Here is a 19413-nt window from a genome sequence, read left to right on the forward strand (position 1 = left end):
ATTTATCGGGTTTGGGTTTTTAAGAAGAATCTTTTAAGACTGAGAAAACACTTGCTTTTGAAAGCCATGAGGTTCTAGATGTCAGTTTATCAGCTGTAAATAGTGCTTGATGGAAAGCTACTAAATAATGGAATAGAAGTACAAAACGTCAGAATAGATACACCTTTCTGTTAGACATCTGGTTATAAAAATTATGCAAATGTTTGGTGAGGCTTATATTTGCATTACTTGTATGTGAGTGATTATAGCTGGTACAGTTAACAATTGAAACGGCAGAGTAGCATTTCAGTGTGGAGTTTTTTGGGTTCATGCCCACAGTTCTGACAGCACAGGGAGTTTCCATCAAGTCTCAGTGGTCACGTTCACGTCGGCGTTAGGGCCGTGGTGACACTGGTCATCCCGGGCAATAACGGGATCATCAGGAGACCCGCTGACTTTCACATATTGCAACCACAGTTCCCAAGAGGAGCTGCTGGGGGGAAGACAAGGGAAAAGGGTAAGATTGTACTGACAGCCTGTCTGACAACTCCTGCTGGCACACTGTTGTCTCATATAAATATTTCCACCCTTTTCCAGAAAATGCAAGTCATAGTGGGTGCTTGATAGAGTCACAGCCTTTGTCATATTACACCTGAGCTGGCTCCAGCAAGTGCACTTAAGCAGAATGCACAACTGTTGGATTTAGCAAACCACAAAAATGCAGGAAATGCTGCAAAAGTATCAGCTCTTGCGGCAATTGTTGTAGTGTCACCGCAAGATTGCTACTACAGTGGCAACATCGAATTGTTAGAGCAAACATGCTAAACCAGATTTAACATGGCAGCCATACTGAAAACACACAGGGTATAGGGCAGTGTAAATTTCTCAATTACAGAAATTTAGATTAGCTTCACCTAGAATTAAAATACCCTAAAATGTAAAATATAGTTGACAGAAAGTTAAGGTAAATGTTCTTTCATATTGCAGTCGTTATCAGTAGTAGTCCATTTACAAAACTTGCTTAGTCACAACGAGCAAACATTAAAAATCATGATCCCATTGAAGGCATTTTTGTCGCTCAGTGTCTACATGTTGATGACTTCTGCAAGGTGTTACATTTTGTGTAGTTTCTAATAGGGGAAAGCATTGTGAATGCAGACAACTGTCCCTTGATTTTTTCATTGTGTGGACAAGGTACGTAGAACTAGCAGCTCTATCAACTGACATTCTCAGTCTTTATTTTAAATGTTTTATCCAAGTTGTGCAAGCATCCTAGAAACTGGGGGAGAAGAATTCTGTTTACTTGACTTTGCAGCAGTCAGTTACAACACTGGCTTTGATTCACTCTGCTGTATTTGTACATCTGTCCTCTGTTCAGCAATGGAGAGGAGTATCGTTCTTTCCTACATGCTTTCATTATTTTCTTGATTGGTATTTTATTTAAGCTTCCAAGCCAAAGTATTCTTTGGTTAGAGATGCCTCTGCAAGACATATAGCTGCATTATTTATTTACTTTTTAAAACTTTATTTTTTAAAAAATGAATTTGTGGTAGGCACACTGTTCTATTTCTGTCTATTGTTCAATTGTTCTTGAACAATAGATTTTGTGTTCAAGGACACAGAGGAGGATGAGCGTGTCCTAGTGGTGTTTGTAACAAGGAGAAGATTTAGTAAAAGCAGAGTCTGTTCGCATGGGCACGAGCACGTGCAAGTGAGAGAGGTGGTCTTCACAGGGCATGAGGACTGATGAATGATCGTGGGGTTTCTCCAACTCATTATGGGCTAGAGTTTCAAAGGTCACTTAGATACCCAAAGATAAACTGAAATAGAGGATTTTCAAAAGAACTTACTAAAGGCGTCCCTTCTTTTGAAGAAAGTAGCAACAAAATTGTGGCAGTTAATACACTCGTCAAGAATGTGGTCTTGATGAACCTGGGAACAACACCCAGATTCTGGCTAAGCCTAGTTGGTTTCCCACCCAGTAACATTACCCAGTAATACGTGACCATATGCAGAATATTAAGCCATGTTGTAAGATCATCTTTCAGCTCTGATGTTGTATTTGGCTAACTGTATTGATCACATCTAATAGATACAGTTCTGTGTCAGAAGATTTTCTGCTGCTGACATCCCTAGCCCTCCCACTACCCCACATTTAGACAGAACAGGTGGAACACACTAAAAAGCTAATTTTATCACATAAGAAAAGGTTGGGCTTTTGCATGCTGTTTATAGTAGAACCATTAAAGCAGTGTATGATACGAAAAGATGTTTTTCTTTCATGAGCAGCTTTGAGTATCCTTTGACATGAAAGACTCCTTTCCAGCAGTCTAATTTTAATTTCCTTTTGGGAAAAGAGAGAGAGAAAGCTTCACAGTATGCAGGCTGCAACTTACCTCCCTGCTCCCATCCCCCTACACCCTTTTTTTTTTTGTTTAGAACACGTGAGGTGGGAGTCTCCATGCCTGCGTATAAGTGCACAAGAATGTTAATAATAATCCCATGTTAATGACAGCTGGTTGTGGCCTGAGATCTTGACCTTGCTTCTTTCCAAACTGTGGCATTATATAGACATTATGGCCAGTTTCAGATGGAAATATTATGAAATATGTAACTTCCACCTATTCCCAGATAAATGAAAAGCTGTGCAGTTTCTTCATGGTTTTTTTTCTGTTTGTGGCAGAAGAGTGAAGCCAGGGTGCAATATGATTACCTGCTTTCTGAGGGAAATAAGTTATCTAAGATTAGTCTTGAGAAATATTCTTTCATAGGAGAAATTTGGAAAGCTCTATGCTCATTTCTTCGTTTTGCTCTCATGGTTTCCCTTCTGACTTTGTAACTAACTCACTGTGGGCTGGATCATGTACCTGTCTCACATTGTGAAATTAAGTTCATGAGGGAAGAACTCTAAAATGTGAAATGAGTCTCATTTTCCCATTTTTCATCTACTAGCTTTTTTGTCAAATTTGACTTGAAATCTGAACATTTTTATTTATTTACTTCCTACAAGACTATATGAAATTAGAGATTATGTCAGTATCTGTAATTTCTGAGGATAAAGATGACTTTGACTGGAAGGAAAGCATGTTTTAGATGTCTGTTCAGAAGCTGTTCAGTCTTGCATGGAAACAAGAAAAATGCCAGCTGGAAGTTATTCTTGCTGGAGAAAGCCACATAGCCTGTGCCTTTCATGTCCAGGAAATCTCAATAGTTTTTGCTCCAGCTAGCTCTACCCTGACTCTTCCAGCATGTCTCCCTCTTGCTGTTCCATGGATCTGCGTGTTACCAATAAAGACAGGGGGAAAAGAGCACTGCCGTAGTCCAAATTCCCTACCTCGAGGAAGAAACAGCCACAACCAGCCCACATCACTTCACTTTTAGCAGCCAGCTGCTTTTCTTCCAGCAGATTGAGATGTTAACTCTGCAGCTTCACTATCGGTCAACATGCCACCAGGCTCTGCAAGGCGCTTTGTGTGTCGTAGACTGAGAGATCTGGCTCTGACCCAAAAGGGCTTTCTCCAGCAACGTGAACGTTTGTTCTCGGGGTTTCTGCCTGACTCTTGTAAACTCCTGTCTGACCCATCTGTCATTTTACACTCTGCGCCTGGTCCTTTAGATCTTGCCTTGCCACATCATATGTAAATTACCCACATTCATGAAACTCCCTACTGGTCATAAAAAATCAGCGTGTTTTATATGGTGGCAACTGCTCTAATGCAACAAATTATTTTAAGAGCTGTTGAAAATACGGAATTTATATCAAGTATGCCCTCTAAATGATTCACTGTCTCATTTGTGATTAGTGAAGTAGACAGCTATGCAGTTGTGCTTAAGCTTTAAAGAGTTGTAAATGCAAACTCATGCTTATTTTCCATGATAGTATCCTGGAAATCATTTGGATTCCCACTCAACTCTTAAAAAAACCCCAACAACTGTGTATTCTTTGCCAAAATAAGTCTCAACTAACCACTGCTTCAATCCCCGTATGAAATATCTTTCTAAACATGCCTTGTCTCTTCTTTCCGTATCTCTCATCACCTTATGTTCAGGGCAGAGTCAGTTTTGGTTATTTACCATTCAGTGTTTCTTTTGCTCTAAACCTTCTAAGAAACTGAAACAAGAAAAAAAAAAAATCTACTACTTCTTCACGAGACAAGTCTTTGGCAATGTTGACTGCATACCCCCAGTGAACGGGGATTTGTGCCGAGAAAAAAATTATGAGGTTTAATAATGTTCCCATGTCGTAAACAAGATCTCCTCTGGCAACTGAGTTTCCCACTTGTGCCCTAATTTTTGTAGAGTTTCTGCTTTTTGGTGTCCCACTGTTGCTTCATGTCACAGGTTAAGTTAAATGTTATTCCACAGTTCCTTGTTTGCTTTTGGAGAAACAGTAAGTTTGTGAGAAGTTTCTTGGCAGTTAAATCCTTCACTTCAAGAAGAGAGATCTTCAATAAACAGAGTGAAATATTTTGGGAGGAACCATACTGCTCAGAAGGAGTAGCCATTAGAAAACACAAATACATGCCAATATGATATCTGAAATACTGCTAAAAGCATGTTATTCGGATTTGCTCCAACCCCAGTGGCCCCAGACCTCACATATTACACTTCTCTCAGGAGTCTGGTGAGTGTAGATTATAATCCAGTGATTATACTTCAGTGTACTTTTTATAATCTCTGGGTAATAAAATAAAATTCCTGCCTGGCGCAGTTGCATAGCTGTAACCATCCAGCTGTGTTTACCCTCTGAAAGATCCAAACCAAATTTGCACTGAAAACCTCTAACTGAGATACTGGCGGTATGCAAGTGATGAAGCCAACCATGCAACCCTTCATGTATGGAGGGTTGCTGAGCCCACAAAGCCTTTGTTGCGCAAAATACATTGCATAATAAAGAAAATGCATATATTTGATATGTTTACAGCTGAGTATACATGCAGACTTGCTTTTCTTGATTCCTAGAAAGAATAATTTGTGAGTTTAAATATTGTTTAGCTATTCAGTGCTCTGATTTTAGATAAAGTAACCTTAAATGAATAAAACTTCAGAATAAAAGGGAGAGCCTTGCTCCTGAGATGCACCCAAGATGCGTTTGCCTACCTCAGGAGCGCAAAGGTGATTTCCTTGTTCTGGTACCTTCTACCCCTTGTAGCTCAGAGCAAGCTGGAGCTGATGTCAAGTTACTCAAGTTTATAACCCCTGGCTCTCCTGCCCCCAGTGGGGTTCACTGGTGAATGCTGTGACCATCTGGTTTGTGTGGGTGCGTCTGAATTTTCTTTTAACCCCCAAAGTCAGCAGCTGAGGGTTCACAGTCCACAAGTTTCTGCACAGTTCCAATCACAGGCTCTGCAACGTCTTGTTTTGAAACTCTTTGAACTGATGTGTTGGTGTTTAATTCAATTTTCCTTGCTGTTTCTGAGAATACCACCTCATTTCAGAGGCTGAGATAGTTGTCACGTGCACAGTAGTTTATTTTTCCTTGGTCCATGCTTCTCATGGTGGGTTTATATTATTTTAATGGAAGTTTCATTTTCTTGCTGTTTTTATGTTTATTTTAGTGTTTGTTCAAGTTTATTCAATCATATGTTACTAACAGAAGAGACTTCGTAACATTTATTTGTAATGTTGTTAGTTGTATCAGCTGAGAGAAAAGTGAAGCTGGAGAAAACACTTCTTTTTTTTCTGAACATTTCCTTAAGTAGCATTTGTTCTGCTTGCTTCTGCAAAAGCAGCATTTGACATTACCTGCGTATTTGTCACTGTTTTGTTTCTCTCCAAGTAATTCTTTGTAATATAGCTTACATATGTACTGTCAAATAACTTCAAAATGGCTTAAGATGGTTGTTTTACATTCATAGCTACATGAAATTGAACATTAAAATGCAGGGGAAATTTTTGGAATTGTTTTAGCTAAATCTGTGTTTTTATTTCCCTAAAGTTTCAGACCCAGAGCTTACGTCTCTCAGACTTGCACAGAAAATCTCAGCTATGGAGAGGAATAGTTAGCATTACCTTAATTGAAGGTCGTGAACTTAAGGCGATGGATGCAAATGGACTCAGTGATCCTTATGTGAAGTTCAGATTGGGGCATCAGAAGTACAAGAGCAAGGTAATTTAGCTGTGACCTAAAATGAGCATTGGCTGCCTTTGAAATGTTTTGTCCTTCTTTGTGGTATTTTTTGGCTTGCATGACTATTTAAATAGTGACGGAGATTTATTGTTGTATTAATTAGCTGTCAGAGCACCTGGAGTTTTGTTTAGATGTTTTCTTCTTATTTCATTATAAGTAAAAATAATACTAGATGGGGAAAAATGTAGCACTGCAAAATGCAGGGTGGCAGGGAGGCACACCTGATTTTCCATACAGACTGTGTTGGCTTTTATTTACTGTTATGGGTCATTCGTGACAGGGGAGAGATGTGGAGTGATCCTAACAAGTAGATTCCACCTTTGTGCCTTTATGGCTTGATGCAGGTCACCTCTTTGATCCTTTGTATGGTCTTATCTTCAAACCATGTCATGCTTATATTCTCACTTTCCTCATTGTGTCCTTACAGCAAGTTTCATTGAAGTTTTGTATATGTATGAGCTTAACAGGTAGAGAAGATTGATCGGGGAGAAAATGGTTGTGGAGGCTTGCTTGGCTTTCTTGCTGTTATTTTTTATTTCATTCATCCCTGTTGTTTTGAAAGTGGCTGTTTATGGAAGATGCTGGGACCACCAATGATGCACATGACCATTCTATCTCAATGGGCATGACAGCCTGTGTGTTTTTCACAGCCAGGCAAAGGGCAAAGTGAGGGAGAGGCCAGGAGCATTTAGGTGCCATGTTTGCGGAACTCTGAGCCCACCTTAGGGCCACTTAATCTGAAATTAGAAGAAATCAAATTTCATGGTTTTGTGACTTACAAATTTTCATGGCATTTCTGTGTTTTAATCGTCTCTGATTTTTCCATTTTTTCAAGCCAGTTAGAACTGGTGGATGTAGAAACTAGTGATTGCTTCATAGGGAAGGTACGGGATAGTTTCCATTCTTGGTCAGGACACTTGTGACTACTGTGGCTACAGCTTTGGCATTATGGTAGAAAAACCTGCAAGCTTTCTGTTCTGCAGAGCGTGCTCAGAAGTACATGGGCTGAAATCCATTGAAGTTACTTCTTTTGTCAGAAGTAACTGGACTGAAAATGACTGAGAAAGTTACTTTCATCTGAGTTGCAAAGGAAAGGAAGTAAAATATAGTTTTGAAAAAAAGACTATTATTCCATAAAAAGTAAACCGTAGTATCATCTTTCTCCCAGTATTACTGCACCTGGGGCAAGAGGACATGATAAAATTATTTCTGTTTAAATACTTACAGACACCATCTACTTGTCATTGCAGGTGCTTTGTTTTCCTTTAGGCTCAGACACATAACTTTGCAGCTAACTGTCACATAAGGGAGGGCATAATTATTCTACAGAAAAATGGATCCATTCCCAGGGTAAATCCTTTGTTCAGAAGGCTTTTGAAGGTGACAGGCTGCAGGATTTTGGAGGTTGCTGTTATGTCAGAGAGACATGAGAGAACTGGCCAGTAGTCTTTTCTAATTACTATTTTTTAATTCTCACTGCTTAAGATACTCGTACTGCAAACAGAAGAAACTTCCTGAACAGACTCTAAAGATCAAATTAACAATTCAAGAAAGAGTATGCCTGCACAATGCAATATGACTTTCTTGTTGCTCTCCTTTCAGATTGTGCCAAAAACTTTGAATCCTCAGTGGAGGGAGCAGTTTGACTTTCATCTCTATGAAGAACGAGGTGGAATTATTGATATTACCGTGTGGGACAAAGATGCTGGCAAAAAGGATGATTTTATTGGCAGGTTTGTGCAATTACAGCCTTCTTGTTCCCTGGGGATGAGAGCAGATGATTAAAATGAGCCTTGCCGTTGAAACTATTTCTTATGACCATTTGTTCTTGCCCTTTTTTTTTTTTTAAAGGTGGAGGAGGATTTTTTACAAAGTATCAGTACAGTTTGCTGCATTGATGTAATTCTTTACTTTGATGGTGTAAAATAAATTTTATTGACCAGTAGGTGGCACCTTTTACCAATTGATAGACACAGGTTTTCCAAAATGAAAATTCCACTTTTAGACCAATAATCAAGATGCAGGAGGTTCCATGCGGCAACGTCCGGCTTGGAGGAGAAATAACTCTCGTGACTTGTAACAGGTGCATAAGACCAAATTTATGTACTTATTTTTTAACCTATTTGGTAAATGAAATGAGAGTCTTGAAGGACTACAAACAGCTTTTGGGGCAAAGAAATAAGATCATTCACCTAATTCATTTTCAGGAAAAGTGGATCTTTGGGTTCTGTCTTAGAGTTCAAGAAATGTTATAAATTTGTGTGGTTATGCTCCATTTTACTGTGTAGGAAGAAGAAGGATGCTCATGTTTTTTAACAATGGCGTTAGCTGTTAGCTAATATGGGAAAAAACTGTCTTGTGCTTACAGATACTACAAAGTAGGTGCTATTTGGAAAGCTCAGATATTTTCATCATAGTTTAATTGATATCCATACATTCATAATAATAGTAAGTATTATTAATCCTATGTAGTTTGGTTGCTTGTTAGAATATTGGTTGTACGTGCTTTCACTGGGACGTTGATACTATTAACTAGTAGAATTACTTTTTTTGGTAGTTAAAATCAGTAATGGAAATCCCACAGGCCAAGCCATGTGCTTTTGTTGTCAGTGTGGTTAATGTTTCTATTGACCTTTTCCTCCCTCTCGTTCTGTTTAGGGTAATGGCTTTCTTTATCAAATTAAATCAGTCAGGTAATATTCTGTGTTTATTTCCTACCATAAATTGTGGGAACTGAGAATACATACAGAGTCTGTAGCAAGCAAACAGCTTTAATATCGACAAAACCACTTTTCTGAAGTATACACAGTAGGATTTTATTTTATATGATGAAACCCTGTGGATGGGGTGAAATGTTTATATGTGAAGTTTACACTGTATTTTTTCCCTTGCTTGATTTCAGTCAGCGCATATGGTAACAATAACTATTTTTCTGAAGTAACATAATCATTTAGTCCTGTGTCAACACATGATATACCTTGGGAAATTATTCCTATTTTCTTCTTAACTTTAACCTTCCTATCCAAAAGGTGGTGAGATTCTGAGTTTTCATGTGTGGTTTTTCAGAACACTGTCATCAAAACAGCACTTATGTTGTTACTGTTACCAGTAATTATAAAGTCTTTTTAAGAGCATTGCATAAAATAAAAGACACCATTTTTGCTCCAAGGGGCTTGAAACCTAAATAAGAATGTGATAGAGAAATCAGAGAAGGAAAATTTGTAACTGCAAACACATGAGCTGCTTAGGTAGCTTTTCAGAAACCTGAAGAAATTACATATCTTAAGTATGTGTCTATTTCTTTCTAGTAACTGCATGCTATTATGCAAGTAACAAATGATTTCTACATTTTATTTAGGCCCAAAAAATTTGATAGCATGAGAAATCTTCGTTCTAAAAAGAATGCTTGAAGTTTTTAGCATTTTTCAGTGGGAGAACCTTGTTTTGTTTTGTTTTCTATCATTTTCTTAAATAGATGTAATTCTTGTATATACCAAAAAAGCTGCTCCTTGGACAAAACTAATCTGTACTGCTTCTGCAGTACATAACTGATTTTAACAAAATCAGTGGTATTTTTCCTGAAACCTTGCTGCTCTTGATTTTTGTGACCTCTCTGCTGTCAGTGTATATGTAATCCCTCTTCAGTTTGTCCTTTCAGACACACTCTCATTTCACCTTCTGTTGGTACCTTATCTCTGGATAATGCAACCTGCCAACAAATTCCTCTCCATGAAGATTTCCATGAAAAACTTTGTCATTTGTCAAGCTCAATCTGAATACAAAAATAGGTCTTAATATTCCCCCTCCCTGATACTCTTTTCCAGTCACTGTGGATAAAAATCACCGACATCTGACAGCTCCACTTTACATTGACCTCTCTTCCCCAGTTTCTCCTTTCGAGGCTGCCTCTAAAAGCTGGAAATACTTTGGTACAGACACTACAGACTTGCTCTGTGTGTGTGTGTGTGTGTGTGTTATGCTAAATGTATATTAATTTTGAAAAGCATGACTGAGTTGTGCTCCATGACTAAGGCTTTGTGGCTGTCAAGGAACACGTAATAAATTGAATATTTTGATTCAGGTTCCAGGAAAAGTGATAATGAGGCTGTAGGAGGAAAACAAAAGACTTCCTGGTAGTATTCTAGCATTGCTCAGTGGTAGAGAGTAATCCCTTTCATCTTACCATGATCTTCCTGCTTTCTTGAATAATGTGCAAGAAGCAGCTGTTGTATTATATAGGAATATTTTTGTTAAATGCAAATGAAAACAATTATTTCTTGAAGACATCCTGCCTGGCCAAAGTTTGGTTTGGGGGAAGCCATGTGTGACAGAAGAGATCCTCTAATTGGGGGAAATAGCAGACCAAATTGAGAAAGCAGAAGAAAAAGTTTGTTTAAGGAGCAGTTCTCACCTGTCATCCACAGCGTTGGTTTTTATGTGTCCTCCCTATTCATCTGCTTGCAGAGCGCTCATGAAGGTCAGCAGGATCTCCTGTGCAAAATATGCGTTATCAAGTTGCTTTGCCAGGGGATCTCTTTGAAGAGTGCCATCCCTAAAACTGGTTCAGCAGTTCCAAACTGAGCTGGCTATGGGAGAACAGGGTGGCTGGGTGGAAGATTGAAGGGACTCCAGGTTCCTCCTGGAAAACAGCATGGGAAGCCCCCTTGAGTTGAAATGTTCTTACCCTGCTAAGCTCTGTAACTTGCAAATTTTATTCCAAAGCAGAATGTCATAACTTCTCCTGGAATGATACTCTGTCTCAGCTGCACTTCAGTGAAATAAAAGAAGTGGGAAATCAGGAACGTAGACTTCTGTGGGCCCTGCCTGTGTCATCATACTCGTTAGGCTGGAGCATGGTAAGGGCCAGGGTGAAGCTGGGAACGTGACAAGGCATCGATGGCATGTGTGCTCAGACTGCGAGGGCTTGGGCTTGCAATCCTTTGTTGAGGGCAGGAAGATGAAGGAAGGATGTTCGAGAAGGCTGGAGACATTGGAAGGTGAGATTCTGGCTTTGGGGTGGCGTGACAGGAGGAGGATGGAAGTGGAAGGGGTGGCTTGTTAGAGGGAGGAAGGTAACAAGACGGTGGTCTGTCTTAATGATAGTGACAGCATGGCATCCTAATTAGGAGAAGGAAGAGGAGAAGGGTACGTTGTCACAGAACTAGCATAAAGCTCCGTCTTCACCTTGGTGCCCAGGCATGTTCAGTATGGCGGTTCCTGAAATGAGATGCTGACTGATTGATTTCCATTCTTTGAGCATTATGTGTTTGTAATATTCATTTGAGTTTCAGTTGTATGCATTCTCCATGAGAGTTTAAAGGATGTAGCACCTTGTGAACTTCCACCTTAAAATACCCTAAAAAAACCCAAATCCTAGAACCATTTCAATGTTTATTTTGGGATTTCAAAAGCCTGTAAAAAGACCTCATACAAAAGCCTCGAGGAAAATATATTTCTGATCATATGCTGATTTGTAGGAGGAAACATTGGGCTTGGCCAGAACTGAGTTTCATCATGCAAGGGATTAAATTCTGGCATTCTTCTGAATATCATTTTTTAAAAAAAAACAACTTTCCAGGACCAAAGACATGAGGTCTAGAAGTTCTTTTTTCGGAAAGCACCAGCAGTTAGAGCCACAGGGGCAGCCTTCTTGCATTCAAATAAGCATGTGGACTTGCATGAGCAGTATTAGTCGTTACTTCATCTGATAAGTAGAAATACATATGTATGTGTGTATATTGTTCAGTTTGAGTACATTTAATATTCACATAATTTTGCTATGAGTAAATCATTTCTCTTCCATATTGAGTCAATATACTTCTGTGATTAAAAACATATATGGCAGTAAGTTTATGTAGGTAATACTAAGATCAAAATGAAGGTGAAATGATTTTAATCTTCATGTAATTATTTAACTTTCTTATCATCTGCGTTTTTGAAGGCGATCCTGACTGTCACCTTTACGATAATCAGCTAATAAATCCTCATGATTGTTACACCTTTATGCATAGCAGTAATCTGAACAAATTGGCTGCTGACAGCTGCAATAAATTGCCAAGAATGAGTGCTGTCAGAGAACAAGTTGTTTCTGTGAACATACAGGATAAGTAAATCCCATGTCATGCAGTTTTATTCAGCTGAAGTTATTTGCAATCCAGTACGGCAGGATTTATAGTATTATTTATTGGTATGAAAAATGCGTGTTTATCTTTAAAATGGCATTGACTTTTACTCATATTTTGTGCCAGGAAATTACTGTTGACTTCACCTGTATCTATTTTCATCAGTGTTTATAGATGCTACTATCTCTTTTCCCATCTGATGCAAATTAAGAACAAAAGACCTTGTGTATAGTATATTCATTAAAGCTATGTATTCATTTTTATCTGTAGAAAACTGAAATGTCCCATAATCTCTCTGAATATTGTCATGAAAATTCAGATCAATTTTGTGTGTGCATGTGTGTATGGGTATGCACCATATAATGGATGTTACAAAATACAAAAGTTAAAATATTGAAAATTATGTATTTAGGTTTTCAACACCTAATCTGCTGTGTCTGCTGTGTTTAGTTTTTTCATAGTAATGAAGCCATAGAGGGTTGTTTGGGTGCACATAAATACAACCAATATGTGACCTATGCTGCTGCATTATTAATTTGAAAGCACAGGGATGCACTACTCAAAGTTCTAAACTGAAGTGGGATTTTTATATAAAATATTTATGTCTTTCTCAGTTTCATTTTTTCCCACTGTAATTTATGTAATTTCACTATGAGAGACTGAACATTGTCAGAGAGAACTGAGTGGTGCTGTAAAGCTATGTATGAGTACTCCAACATGCATATAAAGTTGAGTGAAGGACACTAAATATGCTACTGCTAATGTTTCTTCCCAGGCTTTTTCTAGAGACGTTGTGGACACTGTGATTTATATTGAAAACCTGGCAATTTTCTTTTTTAAATATTGTTGCCCAAGAAAGAAGTTTTGAATAGTAGCTGTGAATGCCAGTGTTAATATTGAAATTGATGAGTCTTGAAGTTTTCTCAGTTGTCTATAGAGACAAAATGGGTTCCTCTGGAATTCTAAGTAGTACTTTATTATGCTAGACTTTCAAGTATTTTTTTCACATGGTGGTTTGAAAATTTCTGTGTGTTGAAGTAACGTTGGAAGCATATATTATTTTCAAAGTTCAAACATAATGGTCAATTCGCTATTGTAATTTGAGTTTTGAACTGTGTGCACATGTGAATTAGAGAGCAATTCTGTGCAAACACAGACAAGCACACAACCAACATCCTGTGTGTATAATAGTTGGTTGATTATACATGATGACTAAAGTTAAATTATTGCAGATGCATTTCTCTATGTAAAATGAAGGTTTTGCCTTAAGCATTAAAGTCTAAACCTGCCCTTGACAAACCCTGAGATGTGCTGAGCCGTCTCCATTTCTGATTGTTGTCAAAGGGAGTTAGATGTCAGTACTGCATCTCGAAATTTGGCTTTCAGGTATTCCACACCTTATTTATCAGTATCTCTGCACATTTTAGCCTCTTCCATTAATGCAGAGGCACTGCTGTTCTGCTAGAAAGATGGAAAAGGTTCCATTTTGGCTCACAAATCTTCAGTAACTTTCTTTTACTAAATATTTCATGATTTACAACTCTTACTGACAGTTATTGTCACATAATATTGCGAAATTGGTAGTATTCCCCAATGTATTCTGAAAAACAATGCTGCACACAAGCTGGACGATGTTTATGGATCCTTCTTCTGACCCTCTGTCTCCCACGTATGAAAATGTACTCCACTACATTAAGTAAGAGTGGCAAAGTAAGAGGAAGAGAGAAGGAAAAGAGGAATGGCTGCCTAGCTATGAGGAGCATGACAGTAATTGTAAAAAGCGGTTAGGGGTGTAGATAAGGGTTTGTGGGGCTTTCTGGAATGCGCAGGTTGGAGCTGTGTGAAAGCACTCGCTAAGTTTCTTGGACCAACTAATGAGGGGAGAACCGTGCAAGAAGACATGATGTTCATCAAAGCAATAGACTGGTTTAGGAGAGGAAAGCGTTAATTTTGCTGCAAAGAAATTGCACTGGTGACAGCACTAACAGTGCATGTCTGTAGTGTATGGCTGTGCCACAGGGACAACGTGGGAAATATCACGTCATAAAACATCGGCGAGTACTTTTTCCTGTCTACACAGTTTCAAAAGTGAATCTGTGGTTTTATTGTGAAGAGCTGTGCTTAGGAAAATGTTAATCGGTCATTTCAAAAGCCATCAACAGGATTCTGTGGCGTGGACCATATTTCTTTTAGCAAGCAATAAACACTTGTCTGTATTCAGGTGTTGCTCGGTGACCGGTGAGATGGTCCCGTATTTCATGCAGCTCTCATATTCCCGTTACCGAGACTGACTTAACCCAAACGGCAGGGCTCTTCCCTGCTTTCCGCGTCTTGCGGCACAGCACGTTTCCCAGGTCCTGCTTGATCTCTGTGGCGAGGCAGCGCTCTCCCAGCTTGCCGGGGATCCTCTCCAGCTTCCCGAGCTCGCCACCGCGCTCCCCCTCAGTCTGTGTCCTACTTAGCTGAGCTGCAGCCTCCAGCTCCTTTGGGAGCTTTCCTGGTTTTCAGTCTATCGCCCCTATCCACCACCTATCACAAGCACCGTGTGGGGTCTGTCATTTTATCTCTTTCTCGTTATCTTTACACTTAAAAATGCCGTGCTCTGGTTCTTCCAAGAACTTCACGTTACTGCAGTCCTGTCTTTCTGAGCCGTGTCATTTTCTGCCGGTGCTTTGCAGAATTTCCCCTCTCCGTTTGTTTCTTGATTTTACTGGAACATTGTACTCTGCTCATAAAGGATACGGAGTCTCACAAATTGTAGCAGTTCATGCCTCGCTGCTTCTGATGTGTGTCCAGCTCAGTTCTAATTGCAGAATCTCACAGTTTCCTCTCCTTGGCATCCTTTGGAGCAGCATAGACCTGGATCACAGCGGAGTTAAAAGGCTGTCTTCCTGAACAAGTCATGATGATAATTAAGTTGCCTGGGTTGTAGCCAAGTGGTGCTTTTCTGTCCCTATCACTTAGGATTGTGCCAATTCCTCTTTTATGCTTTATTTTGTCATGTGAGAAAATGATCTCGCTATCTGCTGTCTCTCCCTTGCCTGGCCACCTGGCTTTTAAGAGGCCTTCTATGTCATGTTGCTACCTTTGTAATTCATTCATTAGCAAGGATATTTCACCAGGGTGCCAACGTGGTCTTACATTCCAGGTTCTGTAAGAACTAGAGAGGGGAGGTGATTTTTACCTCTTAGACATGCTGATAATAAAACACTACATATAGTTCTGGCTTCCACACTTTAAAAAGGATGCAGGAGAATTTCACTGGATCAGAAAAGTTACAAAAAGTCATTTGAGGGCTGTAGGAGATATGTTCCAAGGAAATGTATAGGGAGCTGAAGGTATTTAGCATATCAAAAGGAAGATCAAGAAGAGATATGATTATGGTGTATGAGTACCTTCACTAGAAGAAAATAGAGAGCACTGAAGGCTTTTTCAACCGAGTAAAGAAAGGCATAAAAAGAACCAAAGGCCAGATATATTCAAATTAAAAATAAATCAGAAATGTATTTCTAACAGTTTGGGCGATTAGCACACTGAACACAGTTTCAGAGAAGTGGTGGATTCCCCTTGAATCTTCAAATCTTCCTCCATGGGAGCTGTACCCTGTTTCTGCAGCAACTTATCCATGATACTTTGGCACGTGAGCTTGAGGCACTTGCGTGGTTTTTTTCCCTTCTTATCTCTCGAGGCCTGAAAATCCAGATCCACCCGGTGCCTGATAATGTTGATATGCAGAGGTGGTCCAGGGGGACATGCCTCCGTGCCTCTTCCCGAGGGGTCAGCCAGCCGGGGGGATCGTTCCAGTGCCCACCGCTCCTGATGCTGACAGAGGTGTGCGCTGAAGGGACCATACAGCGCGGAGCAGCGGAGTAATGCAAAATACTCAAACTGCACTAAACACTGAAATTCCCTGATACGTGATTTATAGCCATGCCTGAAAATCTGTCAATGGATTAATGGCTATTTTTGCCATCATTTTCCTGGCTGACCTCTTCACAGGTGGAGAACTTCTTCTTCCAGCAGCCGCATGTAAATCGTCATTCCATAAGAAACTCACTTGTCCAAAATTACTCTTTTCCTCCTGCTTTCAGTATGACAGCCGCTGGTCATACGCAACTTACGGCCTTCTCAAAATGACTGTAATTTTTCATGGTCCTCAGTTTGAGAATACGGGACAAAATTTCTACCACCACAATGCTCATTCTGCACCACTTTCTGGTTAACATTGAAGTTCACCTTCATCCTCAAAGCATCTTTGTTCTCCATGGAAACAGTTGTAGGTGACAAATGTCTTTTAAGAGAACATCTTAACTGATGTAAAAGTCAGCATTGCTAAAGCTTTAAAGCTTGGAATACTTGTATATATTATCAGTAAAATGTAGAGGGGCATTGTCAACTTGAACTTTCCGAAGCTATTTATCTTTACAAGTATTTTGTTAACTTCAGTGCTTGTAAGGAAATCTAATCCAAAAAGGAGTTTTGTGGGTTTCCTACTGATGTCTGTAAAGGTTATTCTAGGGTAAGGTTAGTGCTTAGGTAATGCCTTAATAAAACCAGGCTTCCTTCACCATTTTGGTCCCTTGCAAAGATCTGTTGAGGGCAAAGTAGATGTAACAAAAAATGTTTTAATTTTTTTGCTGGAAAATTTGGTGTGAGAGCAAACAAAGCTGATTTTTTTTTTCATGAAAAACTCAACTATTAATGGAAAAAAATAGCAATTTTTCTTACAGTGTCTGTAAATTGCAAAGTTATCTTCCAACTGAAGTGCATGTGCCGCCGATGTGCCCACCTCGTGCTGAATGCTCCTTGAGCCTCAGCACCTTTGAGTTAGACACGTGAGCTGCATCTCCTGCGAGGCCAGAGGAGGGGACTTGGTGCAGAATGAGAAATGTGCTTTCATCTCACCGTGGATGCAGAGAGACACTCTTAACCTAGATTTTCATAAAGTGCAATAGTGACACTCCTTAATGGAATAACCGTAGTTTTTTATCAAATTATCTGAAGGCCCTTTGGAGGATATTTCTCCTGTAAAATGGTTAAGGCTTTCACTGGAAAAAGCTTTGAGATCACCCCCTACCCTTTGTATGATTTTAGGAAATAACAAGCTGGTGATAGGCTGTTCATGGAGATCTATCAAGCAGACAATAGAGATATATTTCTCACGTAATCTATTCTAGATGTGGTGCTATTAGGAATATTTTATAGCTGTAGGAAAGGTGCATGGGTAAAATCAAATTGTCAGTTGCTTCTTTTAGCCTAAATAAAAAATAGCATGGACTACTAATGTTGCAAAAGTGCTGTAACTTCAAGAATTGGAGAACTTGGAGCTTGTAGCTCTGATGTAAATCCTGTAATTTTACAGTCCTTGCAGTTTTCTGATGCATGGAGGGGTTTTTTGTTGCAGTGGCGGTAGCTTTTGTTGCCTGTTTTTGAGTGAGGGGTGGATTACTTCTGCTTTACTTGTATCATAATGACTTTCTGATTCTTTTACTGACTTTAAGAGAGTTTGGACTGGAGCTTTCAATGATTATTCGTTAAAGTTGCAATATTGTTGCAGAGACGTATTTTTGAGGGGTATCTGTTTTGAAAGAAATTATCAAACAATATTTAACACCAGGGGCATCTTAACTTACCCTAGCTTTGAATGCTTCATTACAGTATTTGTTATCTCAAGGAGGGCTTTATACTTCTCACTGCAGCCTAAATAAAAATTAGACAGCCTATGTACATGTACAAACACTTGTATTGACCATCAGCCTGCACTGAAAGCAACAGCTTTAGTCTTTCCTTACTGTTGTTAATTTCTCGCTCGTTATCATCCAAAGAGTTCAAAATAAAAGTAAACATTAAGCTCAGAATGCTATGTCAGTTAGAAATTTTTTTCATTGTGAAATAATTGAACATTGTTACTGTATGAGCTTTGCAGTAGTTTAATTTTGACAGCTGCACAACAGACAGTAAATGTTTAAAAAAAAAATTAAAAAGAAATTTTCCTGCAGCAAATCTAATCTGCCTGTGATAGCACAGTGCCCATTTTATGAGGCCACATTTATTCTCATAATTGGCTATTTCCTGTCCTTAAATGCCTATTTATTCATGTCTGCCACCTTTTTCTCAGTTTATTGGCCCTGCGGTCACCACATTATCTTTCTCTTCAAAATCAATTGACATTTTATGAAAAGAGTTTGCTAGATGTTTAGTTTAGTGAGGGTGGCATATAGAACATGTGCTTGTCACATTAAATAATTGCTGTTAAAAGTAGAGTATTCAGTGGCTTAACTATATGTACAATATATTCATTTACTTTATTTCAGTATTGTTATTGTTTTTATTTAGAGTAATGAATTGGCAGAACATTATTGGAGGATGCTCTAAGTAGAAGTATTCCAAATAGTGCTTTTTCACAGAAATTCCTGTGCAGTGCAAGCTAGCATTGCATTTGACACAGGCATTGAATTTCTAGACATGCTTGGAGTTGCGGTCTAGGGAAGCTGAAACTTATGAATTATACAAATTAAAATATTAAAACTTGTAAGCTGCGCACAGACTAATTACTAACCCTAAGGTATTCTTGCTTTAATGATGGTCAGCTCTTTGTTAGCAGTGATACTGTTTTTCCTTCCATGCTCTGCCTTTCATTTTTTAAGGTGTTGCAAAGCTATTTCTGCTGCCTGGCACATATGAAGCCATTCTTCATTAGTTCAGTGTATGGTACAGCCAGGGTTATTCAGAAAGGGATCAAGCAAGGTAGATTGGCTTCAGCCACTCTGCGCAGTTATAAGCAGTCTCTGCTCATTACAACGTGAGACATCTTATTATATAGGAGGTTGTGGCATCAAATTTTATCCTGGATGCCTGCATGAAGCTTTGACCCTGAGCCACGCACAGCTTACTGCAAGAGAGCTGAGCCTTTTGGGTGGTGCTCAAGTCGTGTTTTTCTATGCTCAGTCATGTTAACTCCATCACAATTAAGTCCACACAGATTTTTTCTTTTTAAGAGAGGATTTTTACTCTTGTTAGATGAATGGTATCAAAAACATTCACATCAAAACTTATGTTTTGTGCTTATACAAGTGGTGTAATTAAAAACTACAATTTGCATCTGAAGCTGGATTTTTAAAATTCTCTTTGACTGCGTTCAAGTAAGGCATATTAGCTAACCTTGTTTCTAGTGTATGTTCT

General features: G+C 39.0%; 1 protein-coding gene across 1 annotated transcript in view; it reads left to right on the top strand.

The window, feature by feature from the left end:
- MCTP1 (multiple C2 domains, transmembrane 1) overlaps positions 1–19413 on the top strand; it is a 173472-nt gene that overhangs the window by 37397 nt on the left and 116662 nt on the right. The window contains exons 6-7 of the mRNA XM_010578028.1: positions 5918–6088; positions 7712–7842. Coding sequence (XP_010576330.1) covers positions 5918–6088; positions 7712–7842 — 302 coding nt within the window. The remainder of the gene's footprint in view (positions 1–5917; positions 6089–7711; positions 7843–19413) is intronic.

Source organism: Haliaeetus leucocephalus, unplaced genomic scaffold (genome assembly GCF_000737465.1).
Source record: "Haliaeetus leucocephalus isolate CR32 unplaced genomic scaffold, Haliaeetus_leucocephalus-4.0 Scaffold598, whole genome shotgun sequence".
NCBI classification, from domain to species: Eukaryota; Metazoa; Chordata; class Aves; order Accipitriformes; family Accipitridae; genus Haliaeetus; species Haliaeetus leucocephalus.